At 47.1% G+C, this 21,846-nt stretch overlaps 1 protein-coding gene across 2 annotated transcripts in view; it reads right to left on the bottom strand.

Annotated features, from left to right (window-relative positions):
• The window catches only part of LOC137382514 (scavenger receptor class B member 1-like), a 164,641-nt gene that overhangs the window by 102,734 nt on the left and 40,061 nt on the right, over nucleotides 1-21,846 (bottom strand). For both annotated transcript variants that reach the window (XM_068054485.1, XM_068054486.1), the window contains exons 4-5: nucleotides 6,902-7,068; nucleotides 5,720-5,838 (exon numbers count right to left, since the gene is read on the bottom strand). In XM_068054485.1, coding sequence (XP_067910586.1) covers nucleotides 5,720-5,838; nucleotides 6,902-7,068 — 286 coding nt within the window. The remainder of the gene's footprint in view (nucleotides 1-5,719; nucleotides 5,839-6,901; nucleotides 7,069-21,846) is intronic.

The raw sequence follows: 21,846 nt of genomic DNA, 5'->3' as shown, positions 1-21,846 counted from the left end.
CACAAGGGTGGGTACCAACTATACAGCTTGCGCAATGTGCACAAGACACCAGGGGATTGGCAAGATGAATGAAAATAGATCGAGGTGGTTAGAACTATGCTATCACCATGGACTCTGATGAACAGTGACTTCCAGGTCAAGCCGTGCCACAAGGTGTCCTGGCGACATCCAAGATCACACCACTGGCACCAGCTAGACCTGATCACCAGATGTACCACCCTCAGTGTTCTCATCACTCATAGCTATCATACGACCATACGAATTAGGAGCAAAAGGAGGTCATTTGGCCTGTCGAGCCTGCTCCGCCATTCAATAAGATCATGGCTGATCTATCACAGCGTTGACTGTGACACTGACCACTCCCTGGCGAGTAGCAGAGTCAGGCTTCAGCCAAGGAAGCTACACCGCTCCAAGAAGAAATTGTCCTCGGATCCACAATTACCAAACCACTGACCCAGAAATGACCCAGGAATTCCTAAACATCCTCGACCAGGCTCTTTCAGACAACAACGCCCAAGGCCCGAGTGCGGTGTCAAAATGGGATCACCTTTGTCTCACCAATCAATAACTCTGCATTCACTGCATATGGAAAAGAGATGGGAGGAATGCTGACTGGTTTCAGGCTTACTGGACTGAAAAGGAGCCAGTTTCTGCAACCAAGAGGAGAGCTCTTATAAACTACAAGCAAGTTCCCAGCAAACAAAACCTAGATGATCTCAGAGCTGCCAGAAACAAGTCTCCACAGACTGCTTGGCACTGCTCCAATCAATACTGGTTAAAACTCTGAAAATGAATACAATCTGCTGCTGAATCTGGGGATGCCAGAGGGATGTATAAAGGATTTAAGAAAGCAACAGGCCCAGCAGTTACTAAATCAGCTCCCTGAAGACAAAGACAGGGGTGATCATCACTGAAGCTAGCAAGCAGACGGAAAGGTGGGTTGAGCATTACCTTGAACACTACTCTACGATTTAAGGTAGTTATGGAAAAGGACAAAGGCGGGCTGGAAATAAAGGTACTGAATTAGGGGAAGGCAAATTTCAATATGATAAAACAGGACCTGGCCAAAGTGGACTCGAAGCAGCTTCTTCTAAGAAAGTCTACATCAGAACAGTGGGTGTCATTCAAAAAAAAAAGAGAGTTCGGAGCCAACATGTACCCGTTAAGGTGAAGGTTAGGACTAACAGGCCCAGAGAACCCTGGATGTCAAGGAATATAGAGGATTGGATCGGGGGGGGGGGAAAAAAAAAAAAGGAGGCTTACGGCAGATCCCAAGCGCTGAAAACAGCGGAGGCACCAGAGGAGTATAGAAAGTGTAGGGGGGTACTTAAAAAAGTAATTAGGAGAGTGAAGAGGGGACATGAAAAAGACTGGTGGGCAAGATAAAGGAAAATCCTAAGGCGTTTTATAAGTATATTAAGGGCAAGAGGATAACCAGGGAAAGAGTAGGGCCCATTAGGGACCAACGTGGCAATCTGTGTGTGGAGCCAAAAGACATAGGTGAGGTTTTAAATGATTACTTTTCATCTGTGTTCACTATGGAGAAGGACGATGTAGGTGTAGAGTTCAGGGAGGGGGATTGCGATATACTTGAAAATATTAGCATTGAAAGGGAGGAAGTATTAGATGTTTTAGTGGGCTTAAAAGTGGATAAATCCCCAGGCCCAGATGAGATGTATCCCAGGCTGTTATGTGAGGCAAGGGAGGAGATTGCAGGGGCTTTGATACAAATTTTCAAATCCTCTCTGGCCACAGGAGGTGTACCAGAGGACTGGAGGACAGCGAATGTGGTACCATTATTCAAGAAGGGTAGCAGGGATTAAACCAGGTAATTACAGGCCAGTGAGTCTAACATCAGTGGTTGGGGAAAATATTGGAAAAAGTTCTGAGGGATAGGATTAATCTCCACTTGGAGAGGCAGCGATTAATCAGGGATAGTCAGCATGGCTTTGTCAGGGGGAGATTGTGCCTAACTAACTTGATTGAATTTTTCGAGTTGGTGACTAGATGTGTCGATGAGGGTAAAGCAGTAGATGTAATATACATGGACTTCAGTAAGGCTTTTGATAAGGTCCTGCATGGGAGATTGGTTAAGAAGGTAAGAGCCCATGGGATCCAGGGCAATTTGGCAAATTGGATCCAAAATTGGCTTAGTGGCAAGAGGCAGAGGGTGATGGTCGAGGGCTGTTTTTGCAATTGGAAGCCTGTGACCAGTGGTGTATCACAGGGATCGGTGCTGGGACCCTTGCTGTTAATGATTTAGACGTGAATATAGGAGGTATGATCAGTAAGTTCGCAGACGATAAGAAAACTGGTGGTGTCGTAAATGGTGAGGAGGAAAGCCTTAGATTACAGGACGATATAGATGGGCTGGTAAGATGGGCGGAGCAGTGGCAAATGGAACTTAATCCTGAGAAGTGTGAGGTGATGTATTTTGGGAGGACTAACAAGGCAAGGGAATATACAACGGATGGTAGGACCCTAGGAAGTACAGAAGGTCAGAGGGACCTTGGTGTACTTGTCCATAGATCACTGAAAGCAGCAGCACAGGTAGATAAGGTGGTTAGGAAGGTATATGGGATACTTGCCTTCATTAACCAAGGCATAGAATATAAGAGCAGGGAGGCTATAATGGAGCTGTATAAAACACTAGTTAGGCCACAGCTGGAGTACTGTGTACAGTTCTGGGCACCACACTGTACGAAGGATGTGATTGCACTGGAGAGGGTGCAGAGGAGATTCACCAGGATGTTGCCTGGGCTGGAGCATTTCAGCTATGAAGAGACTGAAAAGGCTAGGGTTGTTTTCCTTGGAGCAGAGAAGGGGGACAAGATTGAGGTGTCCAAGATTGATGTATACAAAATTATGAGGGGCACTGATAGGTTAGATAGGAAGAAACCTTTTCCCTTAGCAGAGGGGTCAATAACCAGGGGGCATAGATTTAGGGTGAGAGGCAGGAGGTTTAGAGGGGATTTGAGGAAAAATTCTCTCACTCAGAGGGTGGTTGGAATCTGGAACACACTGCCTGAAGGGGTGGTGGAGGCAGGAACCCTCAACATTTAAGTCGTATTTAGATGAGCACTTGAAATGCCATCGCATACAAGGCTTCGGGCCAAGTGCTGGAAAATGGGATTAGATGGGCCTGTTTCTATGCTGTATAACTGACTACGCAACGGAGAACATGGTCACTGCAGCAGCTCTCAGTGCCATTCCAGACTTCCCTGTTATGGAGGAATTGGACAGCGAGCCCACCATAGCAGAGCTCAACAAGGCTACTGACCGTCTTGCTAGTGGTAAAGCCCCGGGAATTGACGGTATTCCACCTGGAATCAACAAAAGTGGAAAACCAACACAGCTGCAAGATCTCCATCAACTTCTGTGTCTCTGTTGGAAAGGTCTATGCCTCAAGACATGTGTGATGCAAACATAGTCACTGTAAAAAAAAAAAACCAGGGGGATTGCAGTGACTGCAGCAATTAGAGGTATCTCTTTGCTGAGCATTGTGGGAAAGGTCATTCCTTACGTTGCTCAAATGAGATTACAGACCCCGGTTTCAGAGCTGGCAGATCGACAGTCGACATGATTTTCTCACTTCAGTTACAGGAGAAATGTCGCAAACAGCGCAGAACACTCTACATCGCCTTCATAGACCTCACCAAGGCCTTCGATCTCGTCAGAAGAGACTGACTCTTCAAACTGCTGTAGAAAAAAGGCTGCACTCCTGGACTTCATCTCTTCTTTCCACAAAAACATGCACAGTTCCGTCAGTTACCATGGAGCAACATCAGATGTTTTCAAGATCAGAAGCGCCAAAAACATACAGCTCTGTGTTCTCGCACCCTCTTTTATAGTAGTGAAGAATGGACAACTTATGCAAGCCAAGAAAAGCAGCTGAACAGCTTCCACTTCCACTGCACAGACAGATATTGGGCATCTCCTGGCAGGACAGAGTGCCGAATACAGAAGTACATCAGCATTCAGGGATCCCCAGCACGTTTGCCCTCGAGTCAGCAGTGACACTGTTGGCTAGGTCATGTGAGCCAAATGGATGATAGCTACATCCCCAAAGTCATGCTCTATGGCAAGCTTGCTATTGGCACTAGACCAACAGCTCACCCACATCTGCGATACAATGATGTCTGCAAGGGAGACCTCAAGTTAACCGGGGTCAGAGTCGATGCATGGGAAGTCCATGCTGCTGACCAGAGTTCCTGGAGAATGGCAGTCAGGAAGGTTGTGGAAAAGTACAGGACAAAAGAAAATGACCAAATGGAGGAGAAAGTCTGGCAGAAGGAGAAAATATCAGTCAACCTTGGGCCAACGTTATTCATCTGTGGAAGGGATTGCCACTCACCAGCCAGTCTCTACAGCTACAATGGACAGCGTTCAATCCGGAAATGATATACACCCCGGGCGCAGTCCATAATCTCCCGAGACAGACCGATGTCATCATCGACCTTCTCTGCCACCTTTAATGATTTGTGCATATATACCCCCAGGTCCCCCTGCTCCTGCAACCCATTCAGAATTGTATCCTTAATTTTATATTGCCGCTCTTCATTCTTCCTACCAAAATGTATCACTTCACACTTCTCTGCATTAGATTTTATTTGCCACTTGTCTTCACATTTCACCCGCCTATTTATGTCCTCTTTAATTTTATCATTATCCTCCTCAGTTCACAATACTTCCAAGTTTCGTGTCATCTGCAAATTTTGCCCTGCACACCCAAATCCAGGTCATTAATACAGATTAAGAAAAGCGGGGGTCCAAGTACTGACCCCTGGGAAACCCCACTCTGTACCTTCCTCCAGTCCGAAAAACAACCATTCACCACTACTCTGTTTCCTGTCACTCAGCAAACGTTGCAACTATGTAGATACTGTCCCTTTTATTCCATGGGTTCTAAATTTGCTGTCAAGCCTGTTACATGGCACTTCATCAAAACATGGACAAAGGGAGGAGGCTCTTTCAGGTTGCTAGCTTCAGCTGAACATCCTGAACAGCCTGAAGACAGCAAGAGATGGTTACTGCAGGCAGCAGAGACCAGGTCATTCCATCCGTCTGATCCAGGACCAGTAAATCTACCTCACCTGTCACAAGTCATATGTCTAATATATCTAACCTGATTGTGTGTTATACTTGAACTGTTGCTTTTCAATTAACCACTTTAAACCTTTAAACAAAACCGCTTGCGACTCAACTCTTTTGTGTAATCTGTTACCCCTGATCAATTCTTACACAAAGGATGAGTTCCCACGTTCCCTCTGCATTACACCCATTTTCTTTTGCACTATTTGGGAGCAGGGCAGAAGGAAAATTGACCATCGAGAGAAACAGCCACAGGGATAGTGCTGGAAGCTGTAGCTCAGGGAGAAGATCAGCCATGATCTTACTGAATGACACAGCAGGCTCAAGGGGCCAAATGGCCTACTCCTGCTCCTATTTCCTACGTTATGTTCAAAGACTGCACAGGCAAGGGAGCGAAACCAAAGTCTCCAAATTACTGCAGAGGAGTATAGTTAAATTATTCAACTCTGGATTGGTCACAATAATAAATCCAATTACTACAGGGAAATTACATCATAGTGTTTAATACTTACTTAACACTGCTCATCTCGAGCAGGCCTTTTAGAGTCTGCAATTAGGATAAATGATGGAAACATTAATCCCCAACACAGACACCCTAAACATCACTGAACCACAAGATCTTACTTACAGGATGGATGTCAATGAAAAGTGCATGATCTTTCTCATTGGGATGTAATCCATCAACAGCCTCCCACAGCACAGGGTCAGCATTGAAGAAGTGTGGGTGTGAGATGAAGACTTGAGAATCTGAAGAACAGAAAAGACATAACCAAAAGCCCCATTGTATACAGAGCACAAGAGACTGTGAAATGCACTAGCAGAATTAGTGACTGAGCCAAAGACCATGACAATGGATAGATTGTTAAGGAAAGTGGGAGAGACCTGGACAACATTTAGATTTGTGTTGAGTGGCAAGTTACAGTCACACCACACAAGTGGCAGGCAATGACCATCTCCAACGAGAAAGTCTAACCATCTCTGAATTTCCCACCATCGACATCCTGGGGTTTAACCATTGACCAGACAATTAACTGGACTAGCCGCATAAATACTGTGGCTACAAGAGCAGGTCTGAGGCCGGGAATTCTGCAGCAAATGACTCGCCTCCTGACTCCAAAGCCTGTTCACCATCTATGATGCACAAGTCAGGAGTGTGATGGAATACTCTCCACTTGCTGGATGGGTGCAGCTCCAACAACATTCAAAGCTCGACACGATTCAGGACAAAGCAGCTGCTTGAACAGCACCCTATCCACCACCTTCAACATTCACTTCCTCCACCACCGACGCACAGTGGCAGCAGTGTGTACCATCTACAAGATGCACTGCAGCAACTCGCCAACGTTCCTTCGACAGCACCTTCCAAACCCAGGACCTCTACCACCTAGAAGGTCAAGGGCAGCAAATGCATGGGAACACCACCAAGTTCCCCTCCAAGTCACACACCATCCTGACTTGGAACTATATCGCCGTTCCTTCATTGTCACTGGGTCAAAAGCTTGGAACTCCCTTCCGAACAGCACTGTGGGTGTACCTACCCCACATGGACTGCAGTGGTTCAAGAAGGCAGCTCACCACCACTTTCTCAAGGGCAATTAGGGATGGGCAATAAATGCTGGCCTGGCCAGCGACGCCCACATCGCATGAACGAATAAAGAAACTTCTACGGTCACACTCTTAAGTTTCCTCCCTAGCTTCTGGAACTCTGTTTAAAATGAAGTCATTGTCAGTGAAGCACTTTGGGATCTCATGAGAATAAATAGATAAAAGCCTTTGTTTCTGCAGAATGTTTAGAAGCTCAGATACTCACTGTGTCTGCATGTGCTAACGTTTAACACCCCTGATTGTCTGCATGGACAGAAGCCTGCATTGGGGGGATAAACCGTCCCATTCGCAAACATGGTCTTGGGAGCAACATAGCGGTAAGAAGGTATACCAAAAGTCCAACTGGATTCCTGAAACACTAGATCCAATGTTCTGTGTATTTAAAAAAAAAAATCATAGATTGGTTACAGCACAGAAGGAGGCCATTCAGCTCGTCATGTCTGTGCTAGCTCTCTGCAAGAGCATCTCACCCAGTCCCACTCCCCCACTCTTTCCCTGTAGCCCTGAAAAATTATTCTCTTCAGATAATTATCCAGTTCTCTTTTGAAGAATTGAATCTGCCTCCACCACACTCTCAGGCAGTTCATGCCAGATCTTAACCACTCACTGTCTAGAAAGCTTATCTTCACGTCAATCACCTTAAATCAATGTCCCTGGTACACGATCCTTCCACCAATGAGAACAGCATCTCTCTATCTACTCTGTCCAGACCCCTCATGATTTTGAACACCTCTATCAAATCTCCTCTTAATCAAGGAGAACAGCCCCAGCTTCTCCAACCTATCTACGTAACCAAAGTTCCTCATCCTTAGAACCATTCTCGTGAATCTTTTCTGCATCCTCTCTAATGTCTTCACATCTTTCCTAAAGTGTGATGCCCAGAACTGGACACAATATTCCAGTTGAGGCCAAACCAGCATTTTATAAAGGTTTATCAGGACTTCCTTCCTTTGTACTCTATGCATCGATTTATAAAGACCAGGATCTATACGCTTTATTAACCACTTTTACAACCTGTCCTGCCACCTTTAAAGAGTCCCAACTCTTGTACTCAATGCCTCGGCTGATGAAGGCAAGCATGCCATATGCCTTCTTCACCACCCTGTCTACCTGTGTTGTCACTTTCAGGGAACTATGTACTTGCACCCCAAGGTCTCTCTGCTCAACAACACTCCCCAGGGCCCTGCCATTCACTGTATATGTCCTGCCCTGGTTTAACTTCCCAAAATGCATCACTTCACACTTGTCTGTGTTAAATTCCATTTGCCAATCCCTTGCCCACTTTCCTAGTTGATCTACATCCTGTTGTAACCTTAGACAACCTTCTTCACTGTCCACTCTCCCACCAATTTTGGTGTCATCTGCAAATTTACTAATCATGCTCCCTACATTCACATCCAAGTCATTAATATATATGACAAACAACAGAGGGCCCAGCACCGATTCCTGTGGCACACCACTGGTCACCAGCCTCCAAACTGAAAAACAACACTGCACTCCCCACCCTCTGCCTCCCATCACCAAGCCAATTTTGTTCACCCTGGATCCCATGTGTTCTAACCTTCTGGAGCAGCCTACCATGCGGGACCTCGTCAAAGGCCTTGCTAAAGTCCATGTAGACAACGTCCATCTCCCTGCCCTCATCAATCCTCTTGGTCACCTCCTCGAAAAACTCAAATCAAATTTGTGAAACATGATTTCCCACGCACAAAGCCATGCTGACTATCCCTAATCAGACCTTGCCTTTCCAGATGCATATAAATCCTGTCTCTCAGAATCCCTTCCAATAACTTTCCCACCACTGATGTAAGGCTCACCGGCCTGTAGCTCCCTGGCTTATCCCTGCTGCCCTTCTTAAATAAAGGCACAACATTAGCTATCCTCCGGTCTTCCGGTACCTCACCCATGGCTAACGATGATACAAAAATCTCTGCCAGGGCCCCAGCAATCTCCTGCCTTGCTTCCCACAGCATCCTAGGATACACCTAGTCAGGCCCTGGGGATTTATCTACCTTAATGCGCTTCAAAACCTCCAACACCTCCTCCTTTGTAATGTTGATATGCTCCAGGATATCACTGGTCCCTCCCTTGAACTCACTAGCTTCCATGACCTTCTCCATGGTAAATATAGACGAGAAGTATTCATTTAAGACCTCGCCCATTTCCCATGGCTCAACACATAGATTACCACACTGATCCTTAACAGGACCTACTCTCTCCCTAGCTACCCTTTTACTCTTAATATACTTATAGAATCTTTTAGGAATCTCTATCTTATCGGCCAGGGAAATCTCATGGCCCCTTTTCGCCCTCCTAATTTCCTTAAGTGTACTCCTACATCCCCTATACTCCTCGAGGGACTCGCTCGATCCCAGCTGCCTATACCTGACATATGCCTCCTTCTTTGTTCTGACCAGACCCTCAATATCCCTCGTCAACCAAGGTTCCCTAAACTTACCAGCCTTGTCCTTCCATCTAACAGGAACATGCCGGCCCTGAACTCTTCCTATCTCACTTTTAAAAGCCGCCCACTTGCCAGACATCCCTTTACCTGTAAACAGCCTCTTCCATTCAACTTTTGAGAGTTCCTGTCTGATACCATCGAAATTAGCCTTCCCCCAATTTAGGACTTCAACCTGAGGACCAGTCCTATCCTTTTCTATAACTATCTTGAAGCTAATAGAGTTATGGTCACTGGTCCCAAAGTTCTCCCCCACTGACACATCAACCACCTGCCCAGCCTCATTTCCTAAGAGGAGGTCGAGTGTAGCCCCTTCTCTAGTAGGGCCATCCACATACCGCTTCAGAAAACTATCCTGCACACACTGAAATTCTTCCCCATCCGATCCCTTAGCACCAAGGTAGTTCCAGTCAATATTAGGGAAGTTAAAATCACCTACTATTACAACCCTATAATTCCTACACCTATCTGTGATTTCCCTACATATATGCTCCTCCACTTCCCTCTGACTATTGGGGGGCCTATAGTATAATCCCATCAAAGTGATCACCCCTTTCTTATTTCTAAGTTCCACCCATATGGCCTCGCTGGACATTCCCCCCGGGATATCCTCTCTAAGTACTGCCGTGATGTCCTCCCTAATCAATAGTGCAACTCCCCCTCCTCTCTTACCTCCACCTCTGTCATGCCGGAAGGATCAGTACCCCGGAACATTGAGCTGCCAGTCCTGCCCATCCCTCAACCACGTTTCCGTAATAGCTATAATATCACAATCCCATGTACCGATCCATGCTCTGAGTTCATCTGCCTTACCTGTAAGGCTTCTTGCATTAAAGTAAATGCAGTTTAGCCTACCAGACCTTCCACGCTCCCTGTCCTGCCCTTGCCCGGCCTGTCTACTGGACTTGCTTGCTTTAACCTCTGCATTTGCCTCAACTATCTCATCGGAGAGACTACTACTTTGGGTCCCAACCCCCTGCAACACTAGTTTAAACCCTCCCGAGTAGTACTAGCAAACCTCCCCGCAAGGATATTGGTCCCCCACCAGTTTAGATGCAACCCGTTCTTCTTGTACAGGTCACCTCTGCACCAGAACACATCCGAATGATGCAAGTAGCTGAAGCCCTCCCGCCTACACCAGCTCTTCAGCCACACATTCATTTGCCTAATCTTCCTATTCCTACCCTCACTAGCACGTGGTACAGGGAGTAATCCTGAGATCACAACCCTCGAGGTCCTGCTTTTTAACCTTCTGCCTAACTCCCTATATTCACTTTGCAGGACCTCATCTCTCTTCCTACCTATGCCGTTAGTACCAATATGGACCACGACTTTTGGCTGCTCACCCTCCCCTTTCAGAATGTCCTGCAGTCGCTCAGAGACATCCTTGACCCTAGCACCAGGGAGTCAACATACTATCCTGGAGTCTTGTTTGCGGCCACAGAAACGCCTATCTGCACCCCTTACGATAGAATCCCCCATCACTATAGCTCTTCCACCCCTTTTCCTCCCCTCCTGTGCAGCTGAACCCTTCGTGGTGCCACGAACTTGGCTGTTGCTGAAGGCTTTCCCACCACGGAGGTTAAACTGACTGGTCTGTACTTTGAACAAGGGTGCAACATTTGCAATTCTCCAGTCCTTTGGCACCACCCCAGTATCGAAGGAGGATTGGCAGATTATGGCCAGTGCCTCCACAATTGCCACCCTTACTTCCCTCAGTATCCTGAGACGCATCTGATCCACTCCTAGTGACTATCAATTTTAAGAACAGCCAGCTTATCTAATATACCTCCTCTATCAATTTTTAGCCCGGTGCCTCAACTACCTCCAATTTCACTGTGACTTGGGCCACAACTACTTCTTTGGTAAAGACAGAAGCAAAGCACTCATTTAGTACCTCAGCTATGCTCCTGCCTCCATGCTGAAATTCACACAGTCCTAATCACACCCATTCCTCATTTTACCACTTTTTTACTCTTTATATGCTTATAGAAGACTTTTGGATTCCCTTTTTCCACTCCATCTTACTCCATCTCTTCCAGCATCCAGGGAATTCTGGCTTTGCTTGCCCTACCTTCTCCCCTTCTGAGAATGTACCTTGATAGTTTAGGTACTATCTCCTCCAAAGGCAGCCTATTACTCCATTACAGTCTTTCCTGCCAATCTCTGATTCTAATTTATCTGGGCCAGATCTGTATTGCTCCTTAGCCTTTTCATAGTATCTAAGAATCTAGGTTGGCTATGATCACGGTTCCCTAAATGTTCTCCTACCAACACCTTATCTGCCAGAACCAGATCAAGCAATGAGTTCTTCCTTGTTGGTCTGGAAACATACTGATCTAGTAAATTCTCCTGTACACACTTTAGAAACTCTTGCCCCTCTCTGACCTTTACACTATTACTATCAGAGTCTATATTAGGATAATTTAAGGCCCCAGTATAACTATATAATTTTTCACATCGCTGTAATTTACTTACAATTTTGTTGCTCTATATCTTTCCCACTAGTTGGCGGCCTATAGAATAGATCCAGCAATGCAATGGTACCTTTACTCTTTCTTAGTGCTAACCAAATAGATTTAGTCTTTGACCCCTCTAGGGCATCCTCTCTCTGCAGCATAGTAATGTTCTCCTTAAATCAATACTGCTCCCCCTCCTCCTTTCTTTCCTCCCCTATCTTTCTTGAAAACCTTGTATCCAGGAATATTTAGTACCCAGTCCTACCCCATTTTGAACCAGGTCTTTGTTATTGTCATGACATCATATTCCTACATGGCTATCTGCACCTGCAGCTCACCAACCTTATTTCCCAAACTCTGCACGTTTCCATACATGCACAGAACAACTTAGTTTAGACCTTATTACATTCCTTTTTACACTTCTATTTTTAATTTGTTCCAGGGATGTGGGCGTCACTGGCTGTGCCAGCATTTCTTGCCCATCCCTAATTGCCCTTGAGAAGGTGGTGGTGAGCTGCCTTCTTGAACCGCTGCAGTCCATGTGAGAGAGGTACACCCACAGTGCCGTTAGGAAGGGAGTTTCAGGATTTTGACCCAGCGACAGTGAAGGAAAGTCAATATAGTTCCAAGTCAGGATGGTGTGTGACTTGGATGGGAACTTGCAGGTGGTGATGTTCCCAATGCATCTGCTGCCCTTGTCCTTCTAGATGGTAGAGGTCGCGGGTTTGGAAGGTGCTGTCTAAGGGGCCTCAGTGCTACAGTGCATCTTGTAGATGGTACACACTGCTGCCACTGTGCGTCAGTGGTGGAGGGAGTGGATGTTTGGGGATGGGGTGCCAATCAAGCAGGCTGCTTTGTCCTGGATGGTGTCGAGCTTCCCGACTGTTGTTGGAGCTGCACCCATCCAGGCAAGTGGAGAGTATTCCATCACACTCCTGACTTGTGCCTTGTAGATGGTGGACAGGCTTTGGGGAGTCAGGAGGTGAGTTACTCACCGCAGGATTCCTGGACTCTGACCTGCTCTTGTAGCCACTGTATTTATATGGCTACTCCAGTTCAGTTTCTGGTCAATAGTAACACCCAGGATTGTAATGCCATTGAATGTCAAGGAGAGATGGTCAGATTCTCTCTTGTTGGAGATGGTCATTGCCTGGCACTTGTGTGGCACAAATGTTACTTGCCACTTATCAGCCCAAGCCTGGATATTGTCCAGGTCTTGCTGCTTTTCTACATGCACTGTTTCAGTGTCTGAGGAGTCACGAATGGCGAACATTGTGCAATCAGCAGCGAACATCCCCACTTCTGACCTTATGATTGAAGGATGGTCATTGATGAAGCAACTGAAGATGGTTAGGCCTAGGACACTACCCTGAGGAACTCCTGCAGTGATGTCCTGGAGCTGAGATGATGGATCTCCAACAACCACAAACATCTTCTTTTGTGCTAAGTATGACTCCAACCAGAGAGTTTTCCACCTGATTCCCATTGACTACAGTTTTGCTAGGGCTCCTTGATGCCATACTCAGCCAAATGCTGCCTTGATGTCAAGGGCAGTCACTCTCACCTGATCTCTTGAGTTCAGCTCTTTTGTCCACATTTGAACCAAGACTGTAATGAGGTCAGGAGCTGAGTGGCCCTGACAACCCAAACGGAGCATCAGCAAGCAGATTATTGCTAAGCAAGTGCCGTTTGATAGCAGTGTTAACAACACCTTCCAGCACTTTACCGATGATTGAGTGTAGGTAATTGGCCGGGTTGGATTTGTCCTGCTTTATGTGTACAGAACATAACTGGGCAATTTTCGATATTGCAGGGTAGATGCCAGTGTTGTAGCTGTACTGGAACAGCTTGGCTAAGGGCGCAGCAAGTTCTGGAGCACAGGTCTTCAGTACTATTGCCAGAATATTGTCAGGGCCGATAGCTTTTGCAGTATCCAGTGCCTTCAGTCGTTTCTTGATATCACGTGGAGTGAATTGAATTGGCTGAAGTCTGGCATCTGTGATGCTGGGGACCTCAGGAGAATGCAGAGATGGACCATCCACTCGACACTTCTGGCTGAAGATTGTTGAAAATGCTTCAGCCTCAGCTTTTGCACTGATGTGCTGGGCTCCCCCATCATTGAGGATGGGGATATTTGTGGAGCCACATTCTCCAGCTAGCTGTTTAATTGCCCACCACCATTCACGACTGGATATGGCAGGAGTGCACAGCTTAGATCTGATCCATTGGTTATGGGATCGCTTAGCTCGGTCTATTGCATGCTGCTTACACTATTTGGCACACAAGTAGTCCGGTGTTGTAGCTTCACCAGGTTGACACCTCATTTTGAGGTATGCCTGGTGCTGCTCCTGGCATGCCCTCCCACACTCTGCATTGAACCAGGATTGGTCCCTCGGCTTGATGGTAATGGCAGAGTGGGGGATATGCTGGGCCATGAGGTTACAGATTGTGGTTGAGTACAATTCTGCTGCTGCTGATGGCCCACAGCGCCTCATGGATGCCCTGTTTTGCATTGCTAGATCTGTTCGAAATTTATCCCATTTAGCACGGTAGTGATAGTGCCACACAACACGATGGAGGGTATCCTCAATGTGAAAACAGGACTGTGTCTTCACAAGGACTGTGCGGTGGTCACTCCTACCAATACGGTCATGGACAGATGCATCTGCGGAAGCAAAGAACAAAGAACAGTACAGCACAGGAACAGGCCATTCGGCCCTCCAAGTCTGCGCCGATCTTGATGCCTGCCGAAACAAACACCTTCTGCACTTCCGGGGCCCATATCCCTCTATTCCCTTCCTAAACATATATTTGTCAAGATGTCTCTTAAACGTCGCTATCGTATCTGCTTCCACCACCTTCCCCGGCAGCAAGTTCCAGGCACTCACCACCCTCTGTGTAAAAAAAAACTTGCCTCGCACATCCCCTCTAAATTTTGCCCCTCGCACCTTAAACCTATGTCCCCCAGTAACTGACTCTTCCACCCTGGGAAAAAACTTCTGACTATCCACTCTGTCCATACCGCTCATAACTTTGTAAATCTCTATCATGTCGCCCCTCCACCTCCGTCGTTCCAGTGAAAACAATCCGAGTTTTTCCAACCTCTCCTTATAGCTAATGCCCTCCAGACCAAGCAACATCCTGGTAAACCTCCTCTGTACCCTCTCCAAAGCCTCCACGTCCTTTTGGTAGTGTGGCGACCAGAATTGCACGCAATATTCTAAGTGTGGCCTAACTAAGGTTCTGTACAGCTGGTGAGGACGAGGTCAAGTATGTTTTTCCCTCACCACCTTCCGCAGACCCAGTCTAGCAGCTATGTCCTTTAGGACTCGGCCAGCTCGGTCAGTAGTGGTGCTACAGAGCCACTCTTGGTGATGGACATTCAAGTCCGCCACCCAGAGTACATTCTGCACCCTTGCCACCCTCAGTGCTTCTTCCAAGTGCTGTTCAACGTGGAGGAGTACGGACTCATCAGCTGAGGGAGGGCGGTAGGTGGTAATCAGCAGGAGGTTTCCTTGCCCATGATTGACCTGATGCCATGAGACTTCATGGTGTCTGGGGTCTATGTTGTGGACTCACAGGACAACTCCCTCCTGACTGAATACCACTGTGCTGCCACCTCTGCTGGGTTGGTCCTGCCGGTGGATCAGGACATACCTGGGGATAGTGATGGTGGTGTCTGGGACATTGTCTTTAAGGTATGATTCCGTGAGTATGACTATGTCAGGCTGTTGCTTGACTAGGCTGTGGGACAGCTCTCCTAATTTTGGCACAAGCCCCCAGATGCTGGTAAGGAGGATTTCACAGGGTCGAGTTTGCCCTTGTTATTTCCGGTGCCAGGTGGTCCATCCGGTTTCATTTTTTAATGACTACGTAGCGGTTAAATACAACTGAGTAGCTTGCGAGGCCATTTCAGAGGGCATCTAAGAGTCACGCAATTTCTTTCCCGAAAGGACATGCGTGAACCAAATGGGTTTTTACAACAATCAATAATGGTTTCATGGCCATCATTAGAGAAGCTGTTTATTCCAGATTTTTTTTTATTAATTGAATTCATACTCAACTTTCTGCCGTGGTGGGATTCGAATCCATGTCCCCAGACCCCCCTGCGTCTCTGGGTTACTAGTCCAGTGACAATACGTCTACGTGACTGCCTCCCCCAACATCTTACCATTTCCTACTCTACAGCAATCTCCCTCTGCCAATTGTCTGTGCACCTTGGTTTTCCTCTCTCTTACCGCCTAGTTCCCAGACCCCTGCTAAGTTCGATTAAACCCTCCAAGTTTGCAAATTAAATACCTATTGCATTGTGGGTTCCTATGTGGACCACGACAAATGGATCCTCCCCCTCTTTTCCAGCAGTGGGGAGATGTCACAAACCCTGGCACTGGGCAGGCAACACAACCTTTGGCGCTCCCGGTCTTAGTTGCAGAGACAGTATTTATCGCCCTGAGTATACTGTGCCCTTTCGCTATCTCATTCCTTTGCATTCCCTGTACTTGAATGGCTTCCTGCGCCATGGTGCTAGGATCAGTTTCCCCACCCACCCTGCAGTCCTTGCTCTTATCCACATAGGCAGAAGGTTAAAAAGCAGGATCTCTAGGATTGTAATCGCAGGATTACTCCCTGTGCCACGTGCTAGCGAGGGTAGGAATAGGAGGATTAGGCAAATGAATGCGTGGCTGAAGAGCTGGTGTAGGAGGGAGGACTTCAGCTACTTGGACCATTGGGATCTCTTCTGGTGCAGAGGTGAACTGTACAAGGAGGACTGGTTGCATCTGAACTGGAAGGGGACCAAAATCCTTGTGGGGAGGTTTGCTAGTACTACTCGAGAGGGTGTAAACTAGTCTTGCAGGGGGGGGTGGGACCCAAAGTAGTAGTCTCTCCGATGAGATAGTTGAGGCAAATGTAGAGGTTAAAGCGAGCAAGTCCAGAAGGCAGGCTGGGCAGGGGCAGGACAGGGAGCGTGGAAGGTCTGGTAGGCTAAACTGCATTTACTTTAATGCAAGAAGCCTTACAGGTAAGGCAGATGAACTCAGAGCATGGATCGGTACATGGGATTGTGATATTATAGCTATTACGGAAACATGGTTGAGGGATGGGCAGGACTGGCAGCTCAATGTTTCGGGGTACTGATCCTTCCAGCATGATAGAGGTGGAGGTAAGAGAGGAGGGGGAGTTGCACTATTGATTAGGGAGGACATCACGGCAGTACTTAGAGCAGATATCCTGGGGGGCGAACGTCCAGCGAGGCCATATGGGTAGAACTTAGAAATAAGAAAGGGGTGATCACTTTGATGGGATTATACTATAGGCCCCCCAATAGTCAGAGGGAAGTGGAGGTGCATATATGGAGGGAAATCACAGATAGGTGTAGGAATTATAGGGTTGTAATAGTCGGTGATTTTAACTTCCCTAATATTGACTGGGACTGCCGTAGTGCTAAGGGATCGGATGGGGAAGAATTTCAGTGTGTGCAGGATAGTTTTCTGAAGCGGTATGTGGATGTTCCTACTAGAGAAGGGGCTACACGCGACCTCCTCTTAGGAAATGAGGCTGGGCAGGTGGTTGATGTGTCAGTGGGGGAGAACTTTGGGACCAGTGACCATAACTCTATTAGCTTCAAGATAGTTATAGAAAAGGATAGGACTGGTCCTCAGGTTGAAGTCCTAAATTGGGGGAAGGCAAATTTCGATGGCATCAGACAGGAACTCTCAAAAGTTGAATGGAAGAGGCTGTTTACAGGTAAAGGGACATCTGGCAAGTGGGAGGCTTTTAAAAGTGAGATAGGAAGAGTTCAAGGCCGGCATGTTCCTGTTAGATGGAAGGGCAAGGCTGGCAAATTTGGGGAACCTTGGTTGACGAGGGATATTGAGGGTCTGGTCAGGACTAAGAAGGAGGCATATGACAGGTATAAGCAGCTGGGATCGAGAGAGTCCCTCGAAGAGTATAGGGGATGTAGGAGTACACTGAAGGAGGAAATTAGGAGGGTAAAAAGGGGCCATGAGATTTCCCTGGCAGATAAGATAAAGGAGATTCCTAAAAGATTCTATAAGTATATTAAGAGTAAAAGGGTAGCTAGGGGGAGAGTAGGTCCCGTTAAGGATCAGTGTGGTAATCTATGTCTGAAGCCACGGGAAATGGGCGAGGTCTTAAATGAATACTTCTCATCTGTATTTACTGTGGAGAAGGTCATGGAAGATAGTGAGTTCAAGGGAGGGACCAGCGATATCCTGGAGCATATCAACATTACAAAGGACAGGGCCCTCAACCGTGTCCGACCTATTCCCCGCACCTCTACCCTCACCCCTTCCCCTCCCTCCCAGAACCGTGACAGGGTTCCCCCCTTGTCCTCACTTTTCATCCCACCAGCCTCCATATCCAAAGGATCATCCTCCGCCATTTTCGCCACCTCCAGCGTGATGCCACTACCAGTCGCATCTTCCCCTGTCAGCATTCCGAAGGGATCGTTCCCTCCGCGACACCCTGGTCCACTCCTCCATTACCCCCACCACCTCGTCCCCGTCCCAGGGCACCTTCCCTTGCAATCGCAGGAGGTGTAATACCTGCCCATTTACCTCCTCTCTCCTCACTATCCCAGGCCCCAAACACTCCTTTCAGGTGAAGCAGCGATTTACTTGTACTTCTTTCAATGTAGTATACTGTATTCGCTGCTCACAGTGTGGTCTCCTCTACATTGGGGAGACCAAGCGCAGACTGGGTGACCGCTTTGCGGAACATCTCCGCTCAGTCCGCAAGCAGGACCCTGAGCTTCCGGTTGCTTGCCATTTCAACACTCCCCCCTGCTCTCATGCTCACATCTCTGTCCTGGGATTGCTGCAGTGTTCCAGTGAACATCAACGCAAGCTCGAGGAACAGCATCTCATCTACCGATTAGGCACACTACAGCCTGCCGGACTGAACATTGAGTTCAATAATTTCAGAGCATGACAGCCCCCCACTTTACTTTCATTTTTAGTCATTTTTAGTTATTTTTTCTTCCTTTTTTTTTGCATTCCTTTTTACATTTTTTACAATCTTTTTTTGCATTTATTTCATTTCATCTTAGTTTGTTCAGTTTGCTTACCCACTGTTTTTTTCAGGTTGTTTTTCTTCAGGTTTGCACTTGCTGCTGTTCAATATTCAGTATATTCACACCTAATCTGTACTAATGCTTTGTCTTTCAACACACCATTAACATATTGTTTGCCTTTGCTCCGTGACCTTTTGGTCAGCTATGCGGCCTGGTCCAATCTGCACCTTCTCCTTTGTTATCTCTTGCCCAACCCCCACCTCACTTGTTTATAATCTGTGACTTTTCTAATATTTGTCAGTTCCGAAGAAGGGTCCCTGACCCGAAACGTTAACTCTGCTTCTCTTTCCACAGATGCTGCCAGACCTGCTGAGTGAATCCAGCATTTCTTGTTTTTGTTACAAAGGAGGAAGTGTTCGAGGTATTGAAGCGCATTAAGGTGGTTAAATCCCCAGGGCCTGACCAGGTGTATCCGAGGATGCTGTGGGAAGCAAGGGAGGAGATTATTGGGCCCTGGCAAAGATTTCTGTATCATCGTTAGCCACGGGTGAGGTACCGGAAGAGTGGAGGATAGCTAATGTTGTGCCTTTATTTAAGAAGGGCAGCAGGGATAAGCCAGGGAACTACAGGCCAGTGAGCCTTACATCAGTGGTGGGAAAGTAAATCAACATCTGACATGTGGGAGTCTTTCAAACGTCAGTTGATTAGATTCCAGGACCGGCATGTTCCTGTGAGGAAGAAGGATACGTTTGGCAAGTTTAGGGAACCTTGGATAACGAGGGATTTTGTGAGCCTAGACAAAAAGAAAAAGGAAGCATTCGTAAGGGCTAGAAGTCTGGGAACAGACGAAGCCCTTGAGGAATAGAAGGACAGTAGGAAGGAACTTAAGCAAGGAGTCAGGAGGGCTAAAAGGGGTTATGAGAAGTCATTGGCAAACAGGATTAAGGAGAATCCCAAGGCTTTTTATACATATATAAAGAGCAAGAGGGTAACTAGGGAAAGGGTTGGCCCACTCAAGGACAGAGGAGGGAATCTAGGCGTGGAAAAAGAGGAAATGGGCCAGGTACTAAATGAGTACTTTGCATCAGTATTCATCAAAGAGAAGGACTTGGTGGATGATGAGTCTCGGGAAGGGAGTGCAGATAGTCTGGGTCATGTAGTTATCAAAAAGGAGGTGGTGTTGGGCGTCTTGCAAAGCATCAAAGTAGATAAGTCCCCAGGGCCTAATGGGATCTACCCCAGAATATTGAGGGAGGCAAGGGAAGAAATTGCTGGGGCCTTGACAGAAATCTTTGTATCCTCATTGGCTCCAGGTGAAGTCCCAGAGGACTGGAGAATAGCCAATGTTGTTCCTTTGTTTAAGAAGGGTAGCAAGGATAATCCAGGAAATTATAGGCCGGTGAGCCTTATGTCAGTGGTAGGGAAATTATTGGAGAGAATTCTTCGGGACAGGATTTACTCCCATTTGGAAACTAATCAACTTATTAGCGAGAGACAACATGGTTTTGTGAAGGGGAGGTCGTGTCTCAGTAACTTGATTGAGTTTTTTGAGGAAGTGACAAAGATGATTGATGAAGGAAGGGCAGTAGATGTTGTCTATATGGACTTCAGTAAAGCCTTTGACAAGGTCCCTCATGGCAGACTGGTACAAAAGGTGAAGTCACATGGGATCAGAGGTGAGCTAGCCAATTGGATACAAAATTGGCTTGGTGATAGGAGGCAGAGGGCGGTAGCGGAGGGTTGTTTTTCAGATTGGAGGCCGGTGACCAGTGGTGTGCCGCAGGGATCGGTGCTGGGCCTTCTGTTGTTTGTCATATATATTAATGACTTGGATGTGAATGTAGGGGGCATGATTAGTAAGTTTGTAGATGACACCAAAATTGGTGGTATAGTGGACAGTGAGGAAGGTTGTCTAAGGTTACAACAGGATATAGATCAACTGGGAAAGTGGGCAAGGAATTGGCAAATGGAATTTAACGCAGATAAGTGTGAAGTGATGCATTTTGGGAAGTTAAACCAGGGCAGGACATATACAGTGAATGGCAGGGCCCTGGGGAGTGGTGTTGAGCAGAGAGACCTTGGCGTGCAAGTACATAGTTCCCTGAAAGTGACAACACAGGTAGACAGGGTGGTGAAGAAGGCATATGGCATGCTTGCCTTCATCAGCCGAAGCATTGAGTACAAGAGTTGGAACGTCATGTTACAGTTGTACATAACGTTGGTTAGGCCGCATTTGGAGTACTGTGTGCAGTTCTGGTCGCCACACTGCAGGAAAGATGTGATTAAGCTAGCGAGGGTGCAGAAAAGATTCACAAGGATGTTGCCTGGTTTGGAGGGTTTGAGTTATAAAGAGAGATTGGATAGGCTGGGTCTGTTTTCCCTGGAGCGAAGAAGGCTGAGAGGGGATATGATAGAGGTATATAAAATTTTGAGGGGCATAGATAGGGTAGATAGCCAGTATCTGTTTCCCATGGTAGGGGTGACTAAAACTAGAGGGCATAGATTTCAGGTGAGAGGGAGGAGGTTTGAAGGGGCTCAAAGGGGTAAATTTTTCACACAAATAATAGTGGGTATCTGGAATGAGCTGCCTGAGGAGGTGGTGGAGGCAGGAACAGTGGCAACATTTAAGAGGCATCTGGACAGGTACTTGAATGAGCAAGGCATAGAGGGATATGGAATTAATGCAGGCAGATGGGATTAGTGTAGATAGGCATTATGGTGCATGGACGCGATGGGCCGAAGGGCCTGTTTCTATGCTGTACAACTATGACACCGCGGCTACATGAGCAGGTCAGAGGCTAAGAACCCTGAGGCGAGTAACTCACTTCCTGACTCCCCAAAGCCTGTCCACCATCTACAAGGCACAAGTCAGGAGTGTGATGGAATACTCTCCACTTGCCTGGATGGGTGCAGCTCCAACAACACTCAAGAAGCTCGACACCATCCAGGACAAAGCAGCCCGCTTGATTGGCACCCCATCCACAAACATTCACTCCCTTCACCACCGACGCACGGTAGCAGCAGTTTGTACCATCTACAAGATGCACTGCAGCAATGCACCAAGGCTCCTTAGACAGCACCTTCCAAACCCACGACCTCTACCAACTAGAAGGACAAGGGCAGCAAATACATGGGAACATCACCACCTGCAAGTTCCCCTCCAAGTCACACACCATCCTGACGTGGAACTATATCGC

This window comes from Heterodontus francisci, chromosome 23 (assembly GCF_036365525.1).
Source record: "Heterodontus francisci isolate sHetFra1 chromosome 23, sHetFra1.hap1, whole genome shotgun sequence".
Classification (NCBI taxonomy): domain Eukaryota; kingdom Metazoa; phylum Chordata; class Chondrichthyes; order Heterodontiformes; family Heterodontidae; genus Heterodontus; species Heterodontus francisci.
The sequence above is the reverse complement of the archived record's forward strand: the minus strand, read 5'-3'. Positions and strand labels throughout refer to the sequence as shown.